General features: G+C 33.7%; 1 protein-coding gene across 1 annotated transcript in view; it reads left to right on the top strand.

The window, feature by feature from the left end:
* The window catches only part of RFX7 (regulatory factor X7), a 135,051-nt gene that overhangs the window by 44,057 nt on the left and 72,358 nt on the right, over positions 1-18,636 (top strand). The window contains exon 3 of the mRNA XM_043555358.1: positions 13,048-13,081. Coding sequence (XP_043411293.1) covers positions 13,048-13,081 — 34 coding nt within the window. The remainder of the gene's footprint in view (positions 1-13,047; positions 13,082-18,636) is intronic.

The following is an 18,636-nucleotide window of genomic DNA, read 5'->3' on the forward strand; positions in this document are numbered from 1 at the left end:
TAGATACACTTTTTCTAAGGCCTAGTAAGTAAAAGGGGGATGAATGATACATGCATCATAATTCCATGTTTATAAAGTAAACAAAGCTGCTTCATATCGTTTAGTGACATATAGCAGCCCCTCCCAACCCCCCATCCAACAGGGGATATGTTCCATTACCCTGTGGATGCCTGGAACCATGGATATACTACCTATGTTTTTGCCTATATGTACATACATACATACATATGTACATACCTATGATAAAGCTTAACTTATAAGTTAGATACAATAAGAAATTAATGACAAACATTAATAAAATAGAACAATTATAACAATATGATAAAAGTTATGTGAATGTGGTCTCTCAAAATACCTTACTGTACTCACCCTTCTTATAGTGATGTGATATGATAAAATGCTTACACGATGAGATGAAGTGCAGTGAATGATGTAGCTATCATGACATAGAGCTAGGCTACTAATGACCTTCTGATTATACATCAAAAGGAAGATCTTCTGTTTCTGGACTGTGGTTGACTTTGGGTAACTGAAACTATGGAAAGCGAAACCACAGGTAAGGGGGGACTAGTGTACTGAATATTTGTAATAAAAATATAAACATTCATAGGAATGGTAACCAAGAAATTCTGGATAGTAGTCTGCACCAACAAAGGAATTGTGAAATGAAATTGGAAAAGAGCCCAGAGGGGCTTCAGTTTTATCCATAAAGTTTTCTTCCTTAAGGGAAAAAAAGGTGGGGGAAATGTTCAGATTTGTTCAAACTGGCAGGCAGGAACATGTGTATTATATTATTCTCTATAACTTTACTATATATTTGCAACTGGGTAATTTCAAAAAGTAATAGAAAAGATACTAACTCAGTGAATGGGAAAATGTCACTAAGAAGTTGAAAGCTTAATTTTAATAATATGAATAATTAAATAGTAGGCAAAAGTTACCTGGTAATAGAATTGATTCTTCTAGTTGAAATTAGTTTTAATTTTCTGAACAACAAAATGAGTTTTATGATAAAATTAACAAATTCTTGTAGTACCTTGTTTTTTTTATTTTTTTTAATATTTATTTATTTATTTATTTATTTTTGGGACAGAGAGAGACAGAGCATGAACGGGGGAGGGGCAGAGAGAGAGGGAGACACAGAATCGGAAACAAGCTCCAGGCTCCGAGCCATCAGCCCAGAGCCTGACGCAGGGCTCGAACTCACGGACCGCGAGATCGTGACCTGGCTGAAGTCGGACGCTTAACCGACTGCACCACCCAGGCGCCCCGTACCTTGTTTTTTTTAAAAAAGGCAAACTTCATACCTAATGAAGTTTGAACTTTTGAAGTAACTCGTTTGTAGAGCACTTATTAGGGAACTTCTTATGTGTGAGTTGACACATAACGTATGAATGACTTTGTTCTCTACTTTCTAGAGCAGTAGCTCTCAACTAGGGACATATGGTAATATATAGGGCATTTTTGGTTGTCAGAATGTCTACTGACATTTAGTGGGCATCATCCAGTAACGCCAAACATTCTATAAAGCATAGAACAAACTTCACAGTAAAGGAGGATGCCATAATGGTGTCTGTATGATTTCCAGAGGTTGCTACATCAGACCTCTGCCAATTAGAAAAGATGACAACAGCAGCTAGACCAGCTTTTGAACCTGCAAGAAGTGGGAGAGGAGAAGGAGAAGGTGATTTGAACCACTTCTTAAAGCAATATTCAGTAGAGAACCTCTCATACAAAGTTAAAATATAGACTACTCAGTATGCCCCTGAAGAAGTTCAGAACCATGGCTGCAGGACAGAGCAAGAAGGGAGAGACAGAGCTACTATAAGAGAGAAAAAGAGATCATCTGACATGAGAACATACAACCTCCTTTTCAATGTCAAAAAAGCCTTGGTGGGGCGCCTGGGTGGCTCAGACTGTTAAGCATCTGACTCCAGCTCAGGTCATGATTTCACGGCTTGTGAGTTCAAGCCCCATGTTGGGCTCTGTGCTGACAGCTCAGAGCCTGGAGCCTGTTTCGGATTCTGTGTCTCCCTCCCTCTCATGATCTGTCTCTCTCTCAAGAATAAATAAACAATAAAAATTTTTGGAAAAAAAAAAAAAAACGCCTTGATGAGACCAGATACCTGCTGCAGCCTTGATGCAGATGATACTCTAACAGACGAGGAAGATGAAGATGAAGATTATGAAGAAGAGAGTGATGATGTGATACTTCAGCTCTTCTTGCAGAACCAGAAACATTCTTTTAATTGATGAAGAGCAGGCCAGGAAGGAACAAGAATAGAAGGCAGAAGAGGAAAGAATAAGTATGAAAAACATGGAGTGGAAACCCTCTGCTTAATCTCACTGGCCCATTCCAGCCTCAAGCCAATTTCAAAGTTAAAAGAAGATGGGATGATGATGTTGTTTTCAAGAATTGTGCAAAAGGTATAGATGATCAGAAGAAAGACAAAAGATTTGTAAATGATACATTGTCATCTAAATTTCACAAAATGTTCATGCAGAAATACATTAAATACTACAGTTTTATGTGCTTGCTTAAAGACTGTAAAATGTAAATGATCAAAACAAAAGCATTTTGGGTTATAAAAATTAACATTGGTACTTCGTTGATTAGGTTGTGTAGTATCTAGGTGAGTTTTTCTTAGTTTTATGATCACAATTTGGTTTTCATTAAGGTAAAATTTACATAATCTAAAATTAGCCACTTAAAATGCCCAATTGAGTGACATTTAGTACTTTTATATTTACAAGGCTTTGTAACCATCACCTCTGTCTAGTTCCAAAATATTTCATCGCCTCAAAATGAAACCCCATATGAGTTTAATTAAGTAGTCACTCCCCAATTTCCTGTCCCCTCAACCTCTGGCCACCACCAGTCTGCTTTCTATGTCTGTGGATGTAGATACTCTTGGATATACATTATAACTTACAATACATGACCTTATGTTTGCCTTCTCTAAACATAAAATTTTCAAGATTCAACCATGTTTTAGTATGGATCAGTACTTCATTATTTTTTGTGGCTGAATGATATTCCATTATATGGATGTACCACATTTTGTTTGTTCATCTGTTGATGGACATTTGGGCTGTTTCCACCTTTTGACTGTTATGAATAATGTGTCTATGAATATTTATGTGCACATTTTTATTTTAATACCCATTCTCATTTTGGGTATATACCTAGGAGTAGACTTGCTGGGCTTTATGGTAATTCTGTGTTATTTGAGGAAGTAACAAACTGCTTTCTGCAGCAGCTGTACGGTCTTACATTCCCATCAGTAGTATTCAGTGGTTCCAATTTCTCCACGTCCTCACCAACAGATCCCAGTTATTTTTAAGAAGACATAGTAAGTATATAAATAAATATTTCTGGATGATGGTGTTAAGGGTAGGTTGCTTTTTAAAAATATTTTACCTTTCAAACTTTATAGAATTAGCCACTATTACTGTGGTTATTTTTTAAAATGTGAAATTTTGTTTGTTCTCATTTGAGCAAACTAAAATTCTTCACATTCATTATAGATAAGTATAAGGCAAAACTGTCTTTTACTTTGATGACTGTGAGTTGAGTCATAATCTACAAAAAGGATCTGAAGTCAATATATTTTTAATAGAATTCATTATTTTACAGGAAGAGGAAGCTAACAAAGAGTTTGACTTGTCCTGACAAGGCTAGAATGCAAGAGCTTCTTACAGTTGGTATATTACACTGTACTTCACCTACCTCAGATTTTCCATGAGTGAAGTCTAATATCTAGCATTCATAAATCACAATTTCTGCAACACGAGAATTTTGAATCAGATATTTAGGAACTGTGACTGACTTTTAATTCTGACTTGGAGACTCTACATAAATGTAGAAAAAATATTGAACTTTTGGATGGAGGCCAAACCTGTTGTTAGAGAGATGAGTGAGAGTCTCTTAATATGATTTTATCTGTAATAAATAGTTTATAAACAATTTGTAGAAACTGGAGAAACAGTCTCTGAAATGTTTCTAGCAAGCAGTCTCTAAATGTTCGTTCAGGCATACTACTACTTACAGAGTATTATATTCGGAGTATATTTGGCCCATGACTGCTAATTTATTGTATCATATTTAAGTCTGAAGAAAAGAGAATATTACATGGTTATTTTTATTAAGTGTGAGGTAAAGTAGGCTTAGACTATTTTTTTTTTAACATCTACTTTCTAAAATTACTGTCTCTTTTGTATAACCCCACTAGCACGAGGTAAGAAGTTATTTCCAGCTTCACTTTTTAATTCAATTTAGAGAAAACAAAATATGCTTTCTCAAGCTGTATCTCTCTTCCTTAAATTAGTATAAGCTCTTCTTGCTGGTGTGTTTCCTTCTTTTTCCTACTCTATAGGTCTAGGTTTAAGGTTTTTACTTCGTAACATTGTGTTGATCTGACTTGACATGCAAAGCTTAAACTGAAAGATGGGGCAGATGAATGATTAGCATGTTCCCTAACCTTAGTAGTTATAATACCACAGCAAAATTGTGATACTGATATTGTGTTATTTTTGTCTAATACCAATTACCAGATTGATACTATTTAAAATGTTTACAAAACTAACAATTTTTTAAAAAAAACAGTGAGACCAGAAGTTTGATGCATTTGAAATCTAATAAATTATCAACAATTTAGAAAATGTCAAAAAACATAGAAAAATATTCATGTTAAACATATTATCATTTGAACATAAGTTATTTGTCGATAAAATTAATAAAATTGCTTTGTTCAAAAATAAAAATGAAGAACTATACTATCTACCTTTTTTAAAATGCTCAAATGTGCATCAGTGGTTCATTATTAGAGTGGTGAATGTATTTTTATGTATATTTTTCCTGTTTCTGAAAAATTTTCTTAAATAGGAAAAATAATAGAAAAAGTAATTATAAGTTAATTCTAAATATATCCACAGATAATACCATTTCTTGTTTTATAAGTTCAAGACTTTTTAATTTAAATTTTTATGTATTTTTCATTTTTGACCAAAGTCTTTGATGCTTATAGCTCAATGAGTTCAAAAAGGTCTTAAGATTTGTTCAGAAGTTCCCCAACAACTAAACTCATTGCCTGTCAGAGAGAAAGCCAAGAGGAATAAATACCTCCTGTCTCTTCTTTTGCCCTCTTATCTCCTTCCAGTGACTGATACTGGCTCACTGGAAACCAAAGAAAGGAGCCATATAGATACAGTGCATGAGGCCAGGCTCCTGGGTTATTGCAAAGGATGAGAACTGGATCTGGAAGGATTTTCTGGCAAACAGAAAATATCCAGCCCAATCATTTTGATTTTAAGACATCACTTTTTATTTCTGTGTTTTAAAATGTATATATAGTATCCAGTTTTTGTTCCTTACCTTTGTGAAGATTTGATTATATTTTTTTCTTCTTGCATAGCCTTCTAGTAGGGGTTTCATGCCCTCTTTTTAACGGGAATGTTCTGATTTTCATATTAGGGATTTCCCCCAATTGTGTAACTATTTGAGTATATTTAAGAGTGAGGCAGAAAGGCTTAGAAACTTTTTATAGGTGACTGGGGCTTCTGCTTTCTGATTCAATAGGTCTAGAGTGGGGCCCACAAGTTTGCATTTGTAACTTCTCCCAGGTGATGGTAGTCCAAGAATTATATTTTAAGAATCACTTCATTAGGGAATGCTCTTGAGATTCACATCTATGGAAAGAATGGAAGAAAGCAGAGGGAAAATTAAAGTGTAGTGCTGGAGTATTTGGAAGCTGGAATCATCCATCAGAGTTGGTCCAAGGTGGAGTAAGGAACTGGGCCTTTATATCCCCATGTTGATCAGTCTCTGGGTTTGGGCTGTTCCTGGAAGGAGATAAGACTTGGGGAGTGAAGTTTTCTTCAGCATAGACAACCCCCAGACAACAGAGATCTTTCTGCTGGAAGCACTACCAGCAGCTGAAGCGCAAAATTCTTTCCTGTAAAGGGCATATGGGGCAAAAAGAGTTCATACGTTCTCCTTCCAAGCCAACCCCACCCTCATCCTAAGACATCCACTTTTTCTCATTTTTCTTTCACCATAGATTGATTTTGCCAATGCTAGAACATCATATAAATGGAATTGTACGGAGTGAACTTTTCCAGGTGGTGTCTTTGGCTCAGTATAATATCTACTAGATTCATCTATGTATTTGTATGTATATATGTCTTTTTTTTTTTTTTAATTTGCTAAGTACTATGAATATACCACATTTTTATCCATTCTTCTATTGACTGCCATTTAGATTGTTTTCAGTTTGGGGCTATTATGACTAAAGATGCTGTGAACATTATTGTAAAAGACTTTTGTGAATAGTTTCATTTCTTTTAAATAAATACCTAGGAGTAGAATTGTTGCATTTAAACATAGGTTTATATTTAACTACCAAATTTTTCAAAGTGGTTTTTCCTTTTACATTTCCATCAGAAATGTATGACAGTTGCACTTTCTCCAAATTCTTGCCACTTCTTGGTGTTTTCAGTATTTTTGATTTTAGCCATCCTAGTGAGTATATAATAGTATATCATTATGATTTTGACTTGCATTTCCTTGATGATTACTGATATTGGACATCTTTTTGTATGCTTATTGGACATTTGTATATCCTTTTTTTGTGTGTGTAAACTATTCCAGTTTTTGCTTTTTTATTAATTGGCTTTACTGTTGAGTTGGAGGAATTTATTACATATTGCAAACATAAGTCTTTTGTTAGGTATAGGTTTTGCAAATACTGTTTTTGGTTGGTGGCTTATTTTCTTAATTGATGTCTTTTGATGAATAGAAGTTGATTTTCATTTTGATGGGATCTAATTTAGTTTTTTTTTTTTAAAGGTTATTGCTTCTGTGTCCTAAGACATCTTTGTATAATTTTAGGACATAATAATTTGTGATTTCTTCTAAGCACTTTATAGTTTAAATTGTTATAGTTAATTTTAAGTTCCAATTCAAATTTAGGTGTAGAATGAATTATGTTTATTTGTTTATAGATACATACAGTTATTCCATCAGCATTTGTTGAAAGGATTTTCCTTTGTCTCTTGAATTCCTTTAGTACTTCTGTTACAAATGACTTCGCTATATAGAAGTCAGCTATTGTTCATACCACTTTTTTTTTTTTTTTACCACATGTAATATTAACTGTACTCCGGCTGCCTTCAAAATTTGCTTTTTACCTTTGCGTTTTCATCTCTTTGACTATGATAATCCCATGTGTGGTTTTCTTAGTGTTTATCCTGCTTGTAGTTTGATGAGCTTGGATATGTAAGTTTGTGTTTTTTACCCAGTTTGGGGAAATTTTGGTCATTTATCAGATATTTTTCTGTCCCATTCTCTCTCCTCTCTGGCTGCACATAGTTAGACTTGGTGTTGTACTACAAATCTCTGCAGCTCTGTTTATTATGTTGAAAATCTTTTTCTTTCTCCTTTAGATTCAGTAAGTTGTATTGATTTATTTTCCAGTTTAGTGACCCTTTTTCTGCTGTATCTGATCTCTTAAGGTAATCCAATGAATTTTTCATTTTAGACTTGTACTTTTTTTTTAGTTTTAGAACTTCCATTTGGTTCTTTTCCATAACTACCATTTCTCAGCTGAGATTCTCTGCCCTCCACACCATGTATACATTCTTATGACCATATTTTCCTTTAAATATTTGCACATATTTGTAATATTTGCTTAGAAATCCTTGCCTACTAATTCTGACATGTAGATCATTCAGGATTTGGTTTCTCTGAGCTGCTTTTTTATCTTAAGGATGGGTCTCTTTTTCCTGTTTCTTCTTTCTGGTAAATTTTGCTCGTGTAATAGACATTGTCGGTGATATGTTGTAGGCTTTGGATTCTGTTATTTTTCTCCGAGTGTTGTGGGTGTTTTGTCTTTTGGGTTTTGTTTTTGTTTTTTATCCCGGTACACTGGATTCAAATGCCAACATTGCTCCTATAATAGGCAGCAGCAAGAAGGCTCAGCTCAGGTCTTTCCACCTTCCAGCCGTTACTTTTTTCTGGAAGCCTTGCTGTCTTTCCCAGAAGAAGGTTATCCAAACCTTGGGCATAGTTTACATAAAAATTTTGTGGCACCTTCCTTTCTGGGATTTCATCTTTCATGTTATAGTAGCTCTGGCAATCCCAGATATTGTCCTCTGCTCCTCAGCTGGCAAGACAGCAGGTTTCTGCTTCATTCTTGTGGGCTCAGTGCTGCATGGGGGGTAAGAGGCCTCAGGCAACAGCCTTATAAATACATATCCTACCCAGTGCAGTTCCCTTCTTTTAAGGATGCCTTCCCTCCAGTTGCCACCTGCTTTTGGTCACTCTCTTTAACTTTAATGTTTGTTTTTATATGTGGTCCACGATATATCATTGTTGTATGTGGGAAGTTACCTTAATATCTGAAGCAGGACATTAGAAAATTGAAGCGTTATTTTCTTTTAATCAAATAAGCATCAAATATTTAGGAATATTGTAGGAAAGTATAAAATATACCCTAAATGGAATATCACAGTATATCATATTAAAACTTTGAAATAAGAATTGGAAACAGAACAAGGATGTCTGCTGTCACTGCACTCTTCACCATTAGACTAGAGATTTTAGCCGATGTAATTATTTAAGAGAAAGGAGGAGAAAAAGAAGCATAAAGACAGAAAAAGAAGAAAAACATTTTCATTAATTGTAAGTGAAATTATCTACAAGAGATTCTACATACTATTAGAGCTAATAAGTTCAGGAAGGTTTCTCAATACAAGGTCAGCATAGAACTGACAGTTTTGTGCACATCAGCATGTACATTAGCAAGAACCAATTAGAGAACATAATAAAAAAAGTTATAATTCATGGTACACGACATAATTCATCTATAAACTAGCCAGGACTTTTTCTAACAAAAGATATAGGGAAAATTATAAGAACTTTTTAAGACAGACAAAAATAAATCCAAATTATGAATTAGCTCTCCCACTTCAATCTATAACTTCAGTACAGCTCAGTATAAATCTTAGCAAGATTTTTGTGGAATTGAAAAAACCGAAAAAATCACTTAGAGTATTTTAAGGCCCAAGACTTATCAAGGCTGTTATGAATATGGTCAAGGAGGGTCATGGAATAACTAGACCTAATTTTTAAAGCACTAATAAACTTAGAGTGGTGACTCAGAGATAGACACATAGATTAATAATAAGATAGAAAAAAAGCCACAAGTAGGTTCAAGCACACATGAAAACTTGGCATAATAAAATAGGGTATAGTTGGCTTGCCAAAAAGAGTGTGTGTGTGTGTGTGTGTGTGTGTGTATTTATTTATTTATACACACACACATACCATACCATACATAAGAATAAATTCTAATTTGAATAAAGATCACAATTGAAAAGCTAACTTCAAAAATTTTAGAATGAAATATGTCTTTAAAACTAGATAGGGGGCACTTGGGTGGCTCAGTCAGTTAAGCATCCAGCTCTTTCATGATCTCACGGTTTGTGAGATCGAGCGTGAGATTCAGCCTCATATCAGGCTCTACACTGCCACTGTGAAGCCTGCTTTGGGATTCTCTCTTCCTCTCTCTCTGCCCTTCCCCTGCTCATATGTGCATATGAGCAAGCGCTCTAAATAAATAAATAAATAAATAAATAAATAAATAAATAAACATTAAAAAAAAACTTTAGGTAGGATGTCTTAAGATAAAAAATATAATCATAAAGGAAAAAAATTGATAAATTTGACTAAATCAAAAATTTTAACTTTAGTAAGATGTCATTAAAATGCATCATTAATAAAGTTAAGTATATGTAAAAGAGAATTAGTGTCCAGAATGTATAAAGAACTACAACAATTTAATAAGAAATAGTCAACTCCCTTAAAAATGGGCAAAGAATATGAACCAGCAATTTACAGAGGAAAGAACCTATATGGCCAGTAAGCAGGTGAAAAGGTACACAGTATTGCTAGAAATTGGGAAATGATAAATTTTAAAAATTTATATTCCTTAGAATAAGTATTTAATATGTGTATTATATGTCATGTATAAATGGCATTTATTTGTGCAATTTAATAGGAAAATAGGGATTATCATATATTGCTGATGGAAATATAAATGGATATTACTGCTTGGGAGAAGAATTTGGTAATATATAATAAAACTGAGTAGATACATCCATGAGACCCAGAAAATTAACTTCTGAATTTCTAACTGAGAGGTTTTCACATGTGTACACAAGGAGACATGTACAAAGTTTATTGCAACATTGTAGAAAAACTGGAAAGTACATAACTGGCTTTCAGTAAATGTGAAATGGATGAATAAATTTGATATGTTCATCCACTGAAATACTTTTCAGACATTATAAAAAATGAATGCATTTCATCAAACTGTAGATCTCAAAATAATGTTGAATGAAAAGATAGTTGCAGAATATATATATATATTATATATATATATAATGTAAAGCCATTTATATAAACATGTATATATATATACATACATACACATACATATACATATATATATTATATATATATAATGTAAAGGCATTTATATAAACATGTAAAAGCTTCTTGGAACAACAGTGTATGTTGCTTGTAGATATTTGTGTATCTCATACAAATATTGAAATATCAACTGGGAAAGTTACACATCAGATTAATAAGTTGTCTTTGGGAAAGTAGTGAGGTATGATATGAGACTGGACAGAAGATCAAAGGGGACTAAAAATCTATATCCTTCTATTATGCTTGTGTTAAGTATGAGGTAAAAAATCATCAAAAGGCTAGGTCAGGTGATTGCCAAGGTTCATATCTAGCTTAGAAGCACTTTCACTTTACTTTTCAAGTTTATTCTTTGAAAGGCTATCTTTTATACATAATTTTTAGCGATTTACCAAATTGTTTGTGATAAGAAGACATAGTCATCCTCTTCAGATATCCCGTAGATCAGGTTTCTGATAGAAGAGGAGTATATCTAGAGTGATGCTTTAAAAATGAACACATTTTCAATTTTATATTAATTTCTCTACAAACCCTTTTTTAAGTGATCCGTCTTTCCAAAGAGTTTTCTTCATATGGGGGACTGAATGTTTTTGTCATTTATTCATTTAACAGATTTTATTGAACACCTAACATGTGCCAGATTATAATACCCCAGGGAGCAAAACAGATAAAGCCTGCTTTCATGGAGTTAAATTCTAGTCAAGGAAGATAGCCGGTGACAAATTAATAAAAATATAAAATGACTGGTGGCAAGTGCAATAATGAAAAGTGAAACAGAGCAAGGAGGAGAGTGATGGAGAATATTTTATCTGGGAAAGTCAAGGAAGAACTATCTGTAAATGATAACATCTAGCAAAGTTATGAAGAAAATGAACAGATAAGCTATATGGGAGAAAAGTCTTAGAAGCTGACAGAAAACGCCAGTACAAAGGCCCTGCACCAGCCTTGAGAAAATAGCACCGAGGATAGTGTGGCAGGAGCTGAATGAATGAGGAACAGAGGAATAATAGGAGATGAGATTAGAAAGCTAGCTGAAGGCTGGGTCATCCCGGGCTTTGTTGGCCATGATCAGGACTGGAGGGAAGGACTAATGTGGTTTGGACAAAGAATCACTCTGGCCATTTTGTTGACAATAGCCCACAGAGTTGTTGGGGCAAGGAGGGGGAGGTGTTAAGGAAAGAAGCAGGGAGACCGTTTAGGTTACGGTAACACTTTAGACAGGAAATGTTGGGGGTTTAGAAGAATGTGGTGAACAGTGTTTGGATTCTTTATTTTTTAGGAGCAATTCTTAATCTGTAGATTACTCTCTTATCTCAGGGAAATTGTGGGAGTTACTAAGAAGAGAAAAAAAAAAGCACACTTTAACTTTAGCTGCTAATGTGTTATAAACTATACAAATCCCAAAAGATTTAAAAACCTCTAAAAAGTCTTCCGTGGGATTGTGGGAAGGGGATTTCATTTCCTCTTAAGTGGAGGTATCATTTGCTTTTCTTGTTCTTTTTAGTCATTCATATTTTTGCAATTGAACTTAATTAAGTCATACTTTGTTCTTTAAAATGTGAAATTTGAAATCTCAATACAAATGAAAAATTTTGAGGTTATTGATTGCATTGACTGTAATGAAATTTAAATGTTGATTTTTTACTCTATAGATTAACTGCATAGCTGTATAAAGAGGCAAATAACCATTTTTTACATTTATTTGACTAGAATCTTTTATGAGAGATAATTTTGTTTGTAACATCTTTTAAGATATAAACTATCTCTGAACTTTATATGTGATTTCATTGCATTTGAACTTTAATGTGTTATAACAAAATTCAGATGACAGTTAAATTATTTTATACTGACTTCATTTGTATTCTGTATTAATAATTAACTTATTCAGTGGCTCAGTTAAATTGATGTATAGTGCCTTTATTTGGGTTATTTATTTCTTTTTTTAATTTGATTTTTTTAATGAATTATTTATTTCTAAATACATTATCCCCTTCCAATTTATTACCATAGTAGTTAATCTTTATTACTACTTTTATGTCTACGGATTCCTTTCCCTAGGCTGTGTGCCTGTGCATGAGCGAGCATACATATGTGTGAATGGGAGGGAGAAGAGGACAAGAGAATCTACTTTATAACAAGTCTTTAGAAATACAGATAATATTACACCATTATGGCTTTTAAATGCCAAACAAGTCATTTTCCAGAGTGGCAGGCATTGAATAAAAATCATAATTCATTATAAACTCTCTGTCCTATTTCTATGTATTATAATACATATCTGCATTTTAGTATGTCTCTAAAAACTTAATTGTTTATTCAAAACATCTGTTAGAATGATACATTGTAACAGTAATAGGTTGACTGTAGCAGTGAACTCAAGATATTTTGATCATGCTTTAGGGCTGAATTTAGTACAGTGAATGGGAAATAGATGTATGTTATGCTTTGTGAAAGATGCAGTTTTAGGGTATTATGCCTAATGTTAAAAAAGAATTTTACTATTTCAAATACTTAATAAATTTATCATTTTTATTAACCTAACTTTCTTTTTCTTTTAGCAAAACTGTACAATCTAAAGTGGACTGCATTTTGGTAAGTAAAATAACTAATATTAAAGTTCTTTTGTAATAGCCTTTTCCACTATATCAAATATATTATTCTTGAGTAAATATTTATTTTAAATATAACTCAATTTTAGCAAATAAAATTTGACATTCAATTACAACCCTATTGCTGAACTGGCTACAAGCTATGTAGATACTTTCCTGTATCTCATCAATAATGAAATCACAACCTGAGGCTGTTGCATGTTTTTGAAGCTTACTGGCTTTTACTTAAGAGATGTTTGATGGTTTAGTTTTGTCGATAGCATGCATATTTTTCCTATTTAGGTTGCTAGACATTAGGAATTAAAGCCAAGATAATAGTTCTAATTTATGTTGCCGTTAATAGAACTCTTAAAAATGAATTTAAATGAGAGCCTTTTTAAATGCTTCATGGATTAATTTTTGTTGGTATACTTTTCATGTTTGGTTTGATGGCCTTCAGGAATTAAAACCACAACAATAGTTTAAATTAAGATTGTATCTGTAGTTCATTAGCTCCTCTCTTGAACATGTGAGGGTAGGACATGAAGCTACTGGGGCTACTGGAATAGTACTGATGTCTTTAATGAAATCTCTGCTAATGGAATACTCCCTAGGCTCTAAAATACTCAGTGACTCTGCACTGTTAGATTTCCCCACAGTGTTCTTGTAGTTACTCCTCTTCCTAGTTTTTTGTGACATCAGAACTTTCTTACTCAGTTTCCATGTTCCTTATAAGCCAGTTTTTTTTGTGGGAAAGGGAGGATCTTTACTGTCTGGTGCTGAAATAGAATGTAATATGTTATTAGCTTATGAAATTATTATGACCTTATGATATTATTAGCTTATTAGCTTCTAGGTAGGTGAATAAATGGGAAGAGTTCATAGGAGAGGTGGTAATTTGATCAGTTCTCCTGTGCTTTTCTAACCTAATAGTTGAGATTAAGTACTTCATGGAGATGTTTTTCCTTGTTTCTTTCACTTACCCTTTCTTCTTCTTTTTTTCTTTATTGGCCACACAATAACCCTCTAAAGTAGGTAATCTTGTTACCTTCCTTTTATAAATGAAGAAACATGCTGTTCGCTTCAGAAAAATAATTAAACACCTTCTGTCTAGCAATGCTAGCTAGATACATGGGATTCAGAATAAAAAGGACATATTCCCTTGCTCTCAAGAATTCACTGTTGATCACAGTGTCATATTCAAGAGTGCTGTTAAGACCTAGGAAGATAGTAATTGGGGATGGAGGGATGACTTTGCACCCAATCCCCAGAGGATTTCCTATCTGCCCCAACCCTCAAGAGTTTCATTGTTTATCACTCAGTAGTTATGGCATACTGCTTTCTTTTCAGTACCTGAGATAGTGTTGGAGGATTATTCAGCTTTTGAAGAAGACTGGTAGAATTTGTAAGATATGACATTTATAAAATACTAAATAAGAAAAAAGCTTTTAAAAAATCTTTCAAGAGTTCAAAATTGTTTATATGTTAGCATAAGGTTTAAAGTTATGTATATTTGATGAACAAGATAGTAAGATCTCTGTCCTCATGAACCTTATAATTTATTGAGTGAGGTATATATTAGATGAAGTCAAATAAATGAACATTATAACTGCAGATAATGATAAATGCTATTTATCATTACAAAATTTTTGTAAAGCAAAAGGAGGCAAGTCATGGGGGTAGGGTAGATTTAGATTGGATGATCTGAGGAAATGGCATTTGAGAGGAGAATCCAGCCTTGTGTGATGATTTGCCTGTGACACTAGGCAGAGGGAATAATAAGTACAAAGATTCTGAAGCAGGAAGGAGTTGGGGACATTTACAGAATACAAAGTACAGTGATCTGGAACTTATAGAGAGAGGAGAGAATGATAGGAGAAAAGTTCAGGTAGGGAGAAGTTTTTTTTCATAGGGTATATTTGGCCATGGCAAATAGTATGGATTTCATTCTCAGTACATAGAGAACCAATTAAAGGGTTTCAAGTAGGAGAATAGTATGAAATGAAAATTCAAGGCTCTTGCTCCCATGATGGCAGTGGAAGATGGAAAAAAAGTATATGGATTCAAGGCTTATTTTGTATATAAAGCTAATAGACCTTGCTTGCTTATGCATTGAATGTGCAGGAAGAAACAAAGAGGAATCAAGGATAATTTCTTTCAGTCTGAAAGATTTCCTTTAATACTTCTGGTAAGGCATGTTTGCTTTTAGTGAATTTTCTTGGTTTTTCTCTGTGAATGTCTTTATTTGCCTTCAGTTTTAAAGGATAGTTTTGCTGGAAACATAATTCTTTATCAACAGGTTTTATTCTTCCATCACTTTGAATATGCCATTCTGCCGCCCTTAGCCTTTGTTGTTTCTGATGAGTAGTGAGTAATTTATCATGTTGTTTTCATGTGCATGATGAGTTTTTTTTCTCTGGTCCATACCAAGATTTATTGAAATTCATTCACTTGCTTGTTTGCTCACCCATTTACTCTAGCTTTCAGCACTTTTTGTGTTACATGTATATGTACGGATCACTTTGTGTTTATCCAGCTTGAGATTTGATGAACTCACATCTATGGATTATTCTGATTGGGGAAGTTCTCAGCCATTATTTCTTCAAATATTTTTCTGTTCCTTGAATTCCCCTCTCCTTCCAAAGCTTCCATTACATGTATGTTGAAATAATTAATGTTATCCTTTCAGTCTCCGAAGCTTTGTTCATTTTTCTGATTGTCTTTCTCAGTGTTCTAGTTTCTCTGTCTTTATTACAATTCTCTTTATTTGAATCATTGTCATCATGTTTCCTGTGTATGTTTAAACACAAGCACCCTTATCCTGGCAGGACTACTGTCCAGATCATATGGGATAGGTCATGGGAGTAGACCAGGCAAGAATGACACAGACTTTCAACAATTAGTACCTAAAGTTCAGTTTTTAATGACGAAACATTTCTTAACATGTTGTTTGCCATTAGTGCCCGAAGCCCTAAAATTGTTCTTCTTGACAGTTTTATATCATTATATAGTTATTTTAAGGGGAGGATTTGCTGACCTCATTTTCTAGATTTCCCAGCCTTCTCACAAAGATTTTATATGTTTTCTTGTAAAATTTTATTATTTTAGCTTTTTCTATTAGGTCTTTTTCTGTTAACCATTGTGATTTAAATTTGTGTTTTGTATGAGGTGAACTGCAGTCTTTATCTTTTACCATATGTATGGATATCCAGTTGTTCCAGCACCATTTATTGAAAAGTCCACCCTTTCCCAGTCACCTCCTATGTCAAAAATAATCATGTGTGTGTCCTTTTCTATCCTCTTTTTTTCCCATCCATTGCTTTATCTTTCCTTATGACGTCACCACACTGTCTTTTTTGTGGTAGCTTTGTAGAAAGGCTTGATATCAGGTAATATAATGGTTGACATTGATTTTAGCATTTCCATGGAAATTTAGAATAGATTTGTCGATTTCTTTCTTTTTTTTTTGTTTGTTTTTAATTTATTCATTTTTGAGAGACAGAGAGAGACAGAGCACAAGCAGGGGAGGGGCAGAGAGAGAGGGAGACGGAGATTCTGAGGCAGGTTCCAGGCTCCCTGCTCTCAGTACAGAGCCCAATATGGGGCTCTGACTCAAGAACCATGAGATCATGACCTGAGCTGAAGTCAGATGCAAAAAAAAAGGAAAAACTGTAAGTCGACTGGGATTTTTTATTGGGGTTACAGTGAATTTATAGATCAATTTGGGGTCAGTTGACATCTTAACAACAAGTCTTTTAATCCTTGAGCATGGTATATCTTTTTATTAGTTGGTTCTTCTATAATTTTTCTCAACAGTGTTTTGTAGTTTTCTATGTATAGGGTTTATATTATTTATGCTTAACTTAGACCTAAATATTTTAATACTTTGGATGCTATCATGAATGGTATTTAAAAATGTTTGTTATATAATGTTTTATTGCTAATACTTGTGTAGACCTTGTAGTCTGAAAACATACTAAGTTTATATATTATATTCAGAGGCTTATATGGAGAATCCTTTGGATTTTCTACCATAAATAAAGACATTTCATTCTTTATTGTCCATAAATAAAGACATTTCATTCATATTATTTTTTTAAATGTTTATATATTTATGGGGCGCCTGGGTGGCGCAGTCGGTTAAGCGTCCGACTTCAGCCAGGTCACAATCTCGCGGTCCGGGAGTTTGAGCCCCTCGTCAGGCTCTGGGCTGATGGCTCAGAGCCTGGAGCCTGTTTCTGATTCTGTGTCTCCCTCTCTCTCTGCCCCTCTCCCGTTCATGCTCTGTCTCTCTCTGTCCGAAAAATAAATAAACGTTGAAAAAAAAATAAAAAAAAATAAATAAACGTTGAAAAAAAAATAAAAAAAATAAATGTTTATATATTTTTGAGAGAGAGAAAGACAGAGTGCACGTGGGGGAGGAGCACATATAGAAGGAGACACAGAATCCCAAGCAGGCTCCAGGCTCCAAGCTGTCAGCACAGAGCCCAATGCCAGGCTTGAACTCATAGACAGTGAGATCATGACCTGAGCCAAAGCGGATGCTTAACTGACTCAATCACCCAGGCACCCCAGGATGTTTCATTTTAAACATCTATTTATTTTTATTCACCTTATTGCTCTGCTAGGACCTCCAGGACAACATTAAATAGAAATGGTGAGAATAAATTCCCTTTCCTTGTTCCTAGTTTTAGAAGAAAACCATTCATTCATTCACTTTATAATATGATGTTAATACTACTTTTTTTCATGGATGCTCTTTTCAAGCTGAGAATGTTCCCTTCTGTTCCTGTTTTTCTAAGAGTTTTTTTTTTTTATCAAGTGCATGTTTTATTTTATCAAATGCTTTTTCAGCACTCATCAAAATAATCACAAGATAATTCTCCTTTCTTTATTCTGTTAACATGGTGAATTACACTGATTGATTTTCCCAAGTGAAACCAATCCTTGCATTTCTGTGATAAACTCTACATGATACTCTATACTTCATGTGTTGCATTATACTTTTATATATTACTACATCAGATTTGCCATTTTGTTAAAGAGTACTGTCTGTATTAATTAGGGCTTTGGAAATACTATTTTCTTGTAAAATCATTTTCTGTTTTTGGTATCTGGGTAATGTTGACTTCATATAATGAGTTTGGAAATGCTGTTCTCCATTTTCTGAAGCAATCTATTTAAAATTATTATTTCTTTAAGTGTTTCATAGATTTTACTAGTAAAACTGTGGGAAAGGTATTAGTAACAAACTTAGTTTCTTTTATTATTACAGGGCTATTCTTCTGTTTATTCTTGATACAGTTTTAGTATTTTAGTCTTTGAAGGAATTTGTTCATTTCTACTATATTACTGAATTGTTCATGTAGTGTTGCTTATAATGTTCCCTTATTATCCTTTATTGTCTGTAGAATCTGTAGCAGTTATCTCTGATTCCTGATAAGGGCCCTTTATATCTTCTTTTTTTCTGGATCAGTTTAGGTAGAGGTTTAATAATTTTATTGGTCTTTTCACATGAATTGAGTTTTGGCTTTATTGATTTTTCTCTTTTTGTCAGTT

The sequence above is a fragment of the Prionailurus bengalensis genome, chromosome B3 (genome assembly GCF_016509475.1).
Source record: "Prionailurus bengalensis isolate Pbe53 chromosome B3, Fcat_Pben_1.1_paternal_pri, whole genome shotgun sequence".
Classification (NCBI taxonomy): Eukaryota; Metazoa; Chordata; class Mammalia; order Carnivora; family Felidae; genus Prionailurus; species Prionailurus bengalensis.